This window comes from Triticum dicoccoides, chromosome 3B (assembly GCF_002162155.2).
Source record: "Triticum dicoccoides isolate Atlit2015 ecotype Zavitan chromosome 3B, WEW_v2.0, whole genome shotgun sequence".
Lineage (NCBI taxonomy): Eukaryota > Viridiplantae > Streptophyta > Magnoliopsida > Poales > Poaceae > Triticum > Triticum dicoccoides.
The window spans coordinates 170,438,046-170,445,056 of NC_041385.1; the positions used below are offsets into that span (position 1 = coordinate 170,438,046).

Consider the following 7,011-nt stretch of genomic DNA (forward strand, 5'->3'; position numbering starts at 1 on the left):
TGCTAGGGCTTGGCAATCACAGGCGCCCTCCGCTGCCATCTTGTTGTTTGCAGCTCGTCCGCCACCGGCGGAACCAAACCATGTGTCCAGGTGCGTGACTCCATCTCTGCTGCTCCTCTGTTTCGTTTCTAGTCTTGTTCGCCGGGTAAATCGCGGCGCCAGTGTACGACCGCGTGCGTCGTAGAGGTATGGGTTCGGGTGAGGGGAATGGGGCGTCTCTGTACTAGGGATTTAGGGGACCAAGTTCACAACCAAGCTCACTGCATGTGTCACAGCAAAGATCATTGGTTGTGTCACAACCAAGCTCACAGATATATGACAAGCATGCTCCAGCCAGCAAGCCTAGATCAGCAAAGATTCAGAGAAGTGTTGCTACTCCATTTGTTCCACCTAAACAAGTTACAAGCTTGCTATAACATTGTGTCTTCAATCTAGCTGCATACAAGGAAGCTAAGAAAGGCAGAGCAGGGCCTCCAGTTTGATGTTGAAGGAGTCTTTTTTGTATCAGGAGTCATGTCATGTACTCCCTCTGTAAACTAATATAAGAGTGTTTAGATTACTAAAGTAGTGATCTAAACGCTCTTATATTAATTTACGGAGGGAGTACTATATATGCAGTCATGTATTATCTGTACTGTCGGCCAACTATATTGGTTCTGGATTGAACATAAACCATACTATTTTTTTCTGGATTGAACACCAAATATATATCTGTAATCCTACTTGGTTCTATATTATTAACATAGTACTTGTGCATTGCTTACATGACAGCACACATACATGGCAACACACATAGGAATATCCGACGGCACATACATGATGGCACACATAAAACATAGCACAAGTACCAAAATTTGATTTTTCATAACATCACTCAATACAAATTCTGAATGTTTTCATAACAGAACATACATTCAGGACATCAACTTCTCCAACATACATTTTGCATCTTGCTTAACAGCATACATAAATGAGTCCTTCACAAACAATATTTTTCATGATGTAAATCATTTCCAAAAGAAGGAAATGGCAAAGCAGAACAGAGCAACCACAAGGAACAACTGCACTTTCTGAATCTTGTTCTTCAGGACAACAACTTCTCCATGATGCTTGGCTTCCAAATCACGCAGATACGCGTCCAACATCTTATTCTTCGACAAGCTGCCGTTCCTTCAGTCGAGACACAACATGCTCACAAATGAAGTGTGTGGATCATCATGCCAAAGGAAATATCTGCAGTCGACTCCCTGGGTTCACAAGAGCGAGTGAACAATTACCAACAAAATCAGAAGCAAAAAGAATCAGAAGCAACAGATTAACAGAGAGGAAATTTGAGTTGAACCAAGTGCACACGCAGAGAAGCACTAGTGCTTTGCTGCAGTTGTAGTACCTTGTCCCTGGGTTCTTCGGGCTCCATGAGATCCATCTTGGTTCAGCTGCTTCAGTTCACTTGAGTTGTCAGGCAACTGAACATTTCTTTCTTGAATGCCACAACAAGAACCTGTTTGATGCCAAGTATTTGGTCGAATTGCCATCAGTACTACTAGAACAGACTGTAGTCTTGAATATGAATAAACAAACACGCAGCGGATACCTGCAAGATTCTCGTGATGGAGCTTCCATCGGGCAGCTGATTCCTGTAGAAAGAGAAGCCAGCCAGCCATATGAGCATCCCCAGCAGCACCTACAGTGCACACAGGGTGAAGCCGATGTCCAACCACACGAGGAGCACTAGGCCAACGAAGCCGCCCGAGGACACAACGAAGATGTACCAGTTGAAGAAGCTCGTCTCCTGCCGCTGCTCCCAGCGCCCAGCGCCAGCAGGCACGCGCGCGCCGCGCCGTCGCCGATGGGGATCAGGTAGAGGCCCAGGAGGAGCAGGCTCAGGTTGGAGCCACAGACCGTCTCGCAGGTCTGCTGGCCAGTGGGACTGCAGGGCGGCGGGTGCGGCAAAATTTGTGGACTAGGAGAGATAAAGCGAGGCGAGGTTCGTCGGCGATTGGGGAATTTTCGCGAGAGAGAAAGGAGAAAGAGAGAGAAGTAAGGGATATTTGACTAATGGGACCCACGGTAGCCTACTTAAGAGTTTTTTGCCCAGTCAGCGTCTAATCAGGGACAAAAACCACTCAAAATTAGACAGAAACCACTCAAGGGGGTTATTAAGCCGGTTTTGATGATTTGAGGGTGTTATTTGTCCTAGTTTTGAGTTCAGGGGGTATGTATCCTAAAGAGTGGATTTGAGGGTGATTTGTATACTTCTTTCTATCAGAATTAGAAAAAAATACATTTTTCAAATTGCACTAGAGGCCCAAATAAATGTTCACTTTGTCCGCTATATTTTTAGAGGATGGGGAAAATTTATTTCAGGATTTTTGGAGTCCGTTTAGTATTTCTTTTCTTCGTTTTTCTGCGCAGCGGGATATTTAAAAAAAAACGATCCGACCTTACCAGGCAGTGTCTGCCTGGGACACCCACCCGGCCGGCCTTTATAAGCCGAAGGCCCGACCCGGCCGAAACCCTAGCCAGCCGCTGAACCCGCCACCTTGATTCCCGCGCCGCCGCCGCCAGTCACCGTCGCCTCCTTGCCGCGCTGTCGACCAGCAGCGCCGCCATCGCCCGTAGCGCCGCCGCCGCCGCCCGTTCCGCCGCCCACCGCCGGATCCCCTCGCCGCCGCCGCCGCCCAGCCCGCCGGAGCCGCCGCTGACTCTCGCCGGACCTCGCCTAAGTAGCCCGCCGCCGCCGCCGATTTTCATTAGAAAACCGTATGATTTTTTTAGAAAGCCCTAAGTTTTTCTTTATAGATCGGTTTTATTTTTTTCTGGTTTAGTTATTTAGCGAACGCTCGTTCGTACGTTCGTTTTAACGAACGATGTTCACCTGTTAGCCGCAGACAGCGAACGTTCATCCGTTAGTCTGTTCGTCAGTTTTTCTTTTTCCAAGGTTTTTCCACGATTATTTTCGATCGTGATTTCTGCCCTGATTTTCGTTTTAGTTTATCTTTTTGCTCGTTTATCGGAATCGGGCGATTCAAGCGCCTGGATCTTCATCTCGAAGCCCTATTTCTGTTTAACCAACTTGAATAAGATTTTGGTACTGTAAAATTTGACTCTAGTCCATATTAGTAAATGAATCTTGTTTCTTTCGCAGTTTGAGTTTCGTTGCCACGTTTCATTTGATTCTTTTTGCAAACCGGAGTTCTTAAGTTGTAATTTCTGGTTAGATCTCTTATTTGATTTTTACCCGTGATTCTAGTTGAGTGCTCATTGTATGCTTTGTCTTTTTGTGATAGAGTACTCGGAGTGCGAAACGTGCTACTACGAGTCTCTAGGTTTCACGGATCATCAGCAAGGCAAGTAACACTTTGATCATACCTGTTTACTACCCAGTTTTATTGCATTAGAACAATCCTCAAACAAGTGCATGGTTAGGATCTGTTTAACATGTGGGTTCTGGGAAGTAGATGATGAGGTAGAACCTATTGCCTGGTTTACTATCAAACCTTTGGGAGTTACTTCTACGTTGCTTATATTGCTATGCTATGCTCGTGGACGTGGTTTGGTTCAAGTGATTCATGACAGATGTGAGAGTTATTATTAATGGTGAACTTAAGGTGGCTACTTAAATACACATCTGGGTGGATTGCTTGAGGCACCCTGGAGTACCCAGTGGTTGTCAGGGCACCTGGAGAATCCAGTGTTGTCCTAGGATATCAAGGAGTACCCGTGTGATTATCCTACGGTCCGCCACCCAGGCTCAAAGGGATCATAAGATTATTCATGCTAGAAACTTCCGTGTGCAGCCACAAGCTATTATGGGCTCTAGCATAGTTGAGTAAGTTGCAAGACCTCTTTCAGTGGTGGGCTAGCAGATGTAGGGGAAAGTAGGTGTAACTTTCCACCCAGAGTAAAGAGTTATTGTTTCAGAAAGATTATGTCTCATTTCTCCGACCATGGATGTATTCGAGTCTTGTGGGGAAAAGTGCGCAAACCTCTGTAGAGTGTACAAACTAATCATGGTTAGTCGTGTCCCCTGTTATGGATGTTTTGAGTATCTAGTTCTTGGATTATCATGTTGATCTCATCACTCTAAATATAATTTGATTGGGTTTAATGATGATGTTTAATTGGGATTGAGTTGGAGGAACCTTCTCAATGTTTAACAACCATCATGATAGTTAAATAAAATTTATTCCTTTGTTGTAGGGAAAAATTGGCTTTATGCAAAACTATAACCATAGAGCTTTCCACCAGCCAAATATGCATGTAGTGATAGCATTTATTCTGTTCATTACCCTATGTGTTACATTTCCAGCATATTCCATGTGCTGACCCGTTTCGGGCTGCAACGTTTCATGTTGCAGACTTTTCAAACGACGAGTAAGGTGCCATAGGTCGTTGTCTTTCACTCAGTGATGCCGTTGGAGTTGATGGACTCACTTTATCTTCCAAGCCTTCCGTTGTTATCGTTTTTAGATGGCCTTAAGTCATATTATTGTAATAAGTTCTCTTTTGAGATATTCGATGTAATAAGTGTGTGATTGAACCTCTGTTATAAATCCTCGAGTACTATGCGTGTTAGCATTACCGATCCATGGATGACACTGATGCATAGAGATCAGACTGTTTGAGGTCTGGTCGCTACAAGATGGTATCAGAACACACGCTGACTGTAGGACACGACAACTAAGCTAAAGCCCTAGATCACTACTATCTTCTCATTTCTGACTCCTCTCCCTTTTCTACTCTATAGGATGGCGGATGCAAGGAACAAGTTCACACAACTGGATGAAGATACACCTTTTGGATGACACTTGAAGGAAGTTACTAGATACCTGAACATCGGAATACCAAGCTTCACCGGGAGCTACATTGCCACTTTACTAGAAGAGGAGCGCTGGATGATTCGAGTTCAAGTTCCAGGAAGGACGTTTATGCCAGTCACTGAGCCCATAGAGTTTTCCTTTGATGCACCAACCTGGAGTCTACGAAAGAGCATGGCAGCCCACATCACTATGGGACGCATTGGAGAAGTTTACCACAAGGATCTCAAGGATATTATCTACCAGATTTGTGGGCGCCGAGATGAGCAATGGGAGATGATCAGCACCAGGAGGGACAGGTCTATTGCAGCCTTCATCCAGGAGTTAAACTAGCACATTCGTCGCCAGGAGAACCAGATGTGCCCAAGCATGATAGATCTAAAGAAGGCAATGACCAGGATCACGGAGCTAGAGGAAGAACTCAAGTCTACACGTGATGGATATGAGGAGGAAATGATGATACTCGTGGATAAGAATGATTATTTGACAAGGAAGCTAGCAGTATTCATGGGAGACCCCGCGCCAGGAGGAGAAGACGACGATTCCACTTGTCCGGAGAACTACATCATCATCGATGACACCGACTCGGACCCCGATGATAGCGATGATGACTATGTTGATGAAGTTGGAGAAGATATCATGGAGTCTTCCATCGATCAAGTTTTCTAGTCGACCACCATACTAGTAGTAGTATACCCCCAGGTATATAGTATAGTCCGAGCACTTTTGTAACGATAGTTAGACCGATTGTATGCCCTTGCTTGAATTGATTGAAGTGATATGTTTGTATTTGTCTCATGTGCATATGGGTAGTGTTTTCCTTCTAAACCTCATTCTATTCTATTTTCTCATCTTTTCTAAACCCATCAGATGCCTCCAAGACGCGACAATGGATTTGTTTTCCCGCTGGAGCTCACCGAGTTGATCTAGCAGTAGAATGCCTTGATGCGGATACTAGTCCAGAATCAGAATCAGGGGAACATCAACAACAACCACCCACCACCACCACCACTTGTTGATCACTTAGCTCGTTTCTTAAGGCTGAATCCGCTGGTGTTCTCCAGTAGCACCGATCCGATAGTTGCAGACGATTGGCTCCACAAGATTGGAAGGGAGTTGACCACTGCAGGATGCATAGATGTGGAGAGTGCGATTTGCCACACATCAGCTTGATGGACCCGCATCATCATGGTGGGAGAATTTCACTGCCACTTACCCCATCGACACTATCACATGGGACCAGTTTTAGCAGGCTTTCCGCGCTGCCCATGTTTCAGCAGGAGCTATGGCCATGAAGAAGCACGAGTTCCGCAACTTGCGCCAAGGAGGATGCACAGTGGGCCAGTATGTGGATGATTTTAGTAAGTTAGCACGTTATGGCCCAGATGACGTTGCTACGGATGCAGCTAAGCAGGAGAAGTTTCTGGAAGGACTGAATGATGAGCTGAGCATGCAGTTAATGATGGCAACCTTCAACAACTACCAGGAGTTGGTAGATAGAGCTCTTATGAATGAAGGGAAGCACCAGCAGATTGACAATCGCAAGAGGAAGTATGGACAAGGGAAGTATAATTCAGGAGCTCAGCAGAGACCCTGTTTTACCCCAAACTCGGGAGGACACATTCATCATAACCATGGAGGTCACAATTCCAATGGAGGGAGTTCTCACAACCATAGTGGCCCCAAGAATGGGAATGTGAATGGAGGAAGCAACGGTCAGAACCGTTCCAACCCAGCAACGCCCGCCAAGAAGGATCTAAGTCACATTACTTGTTTCAAGTGCGGGAAGAATGGACGTTACGCCATGGAGTGTTCTGAAGCTAAGAATGGAAATGGCAATGGAAGCTCTGGGAAGAAGCCCAACCCTTTCAACAGGGGACAAGTGAACCATGTTAACGTGGAGGAGGTTGAAGCGCAACCAGATGCAGTAATAGGTAAGTTTTTGGTTAAGTCATTTACTGCAATCGTTCTTTTTGATACTGGTGCATCGCATTCATACATATCAAGGGGATTTGTGGATAAGTATAAGTTGCCCACCAAAGTTCTTAGAACACCTATGTTAGTAAGCTCGCAGGGAGCAGAGCATATGGCAAGCCAAGGATGTTTTCAAATGCCATTGACCATAGGTAGGCATGTTTTCCCCTCAGATCTGATAATTTTGGAGTCACAAGGTTTGGATGTGATTTTGGGT

At 45.4% G+C, this 7,011-nt stretch overlaps 1 protein-coding gene across 1 annotated transcript; it reads right to left on the reverse strand.

Annotated features, from left to right (window-relative positions):
* Nucleotides 1–836: 836 nt before the first annotated feature.
* Nucleotides 837–2,613, reverse strand: LOC119279440. Its single transcript, XM_037560674.1, has 5 exons — nucleotides 2,587–2,613; nucleotides 1,773–2,055; nucleotides 1,595–1,684; nucleotides 1,391–1,501; nucleotides 837–1,247 (listed from the first exon to the last, which is right to left on the reverse strand). The coding sequence occupies exons 1-5, from the start codon at nucleotides 2,611–2,613 to the stop codon at nucleotides 1,216–1,218; spliced, it is 543 nt and encodes a 180-aa protein (XP_037416571.1). The 3' UTR covers nucleotides 837–1,215.
* Between the last annotated feature and the right edge of the window lie 4,398 nt (nucleotides 2,614–7,011).

Bases quoted from the DNA above. Each gene is read 5' to 3' on its own strand.
- LOC119279440 (XM_037560674.1), bottom strand. From the start codon at position 2,613: ATGGCGGCGCTGCTGGTCGACAGCGCG. The intron at 1,502-1,594 runs GTATCCGCTGCG...GGCATCAAACAG, and splicing joins CCATCACGAGAATCTTGCAG to GTTCTTGTTGTGGCATTCAA. The intron at 1,248-1,390 runs GTACTACAACTG...TTGTGAACCCAG, and splicing joins CCGAAGAACCCAGGGACAAG to GGAGTCGACTGCAGATATTT.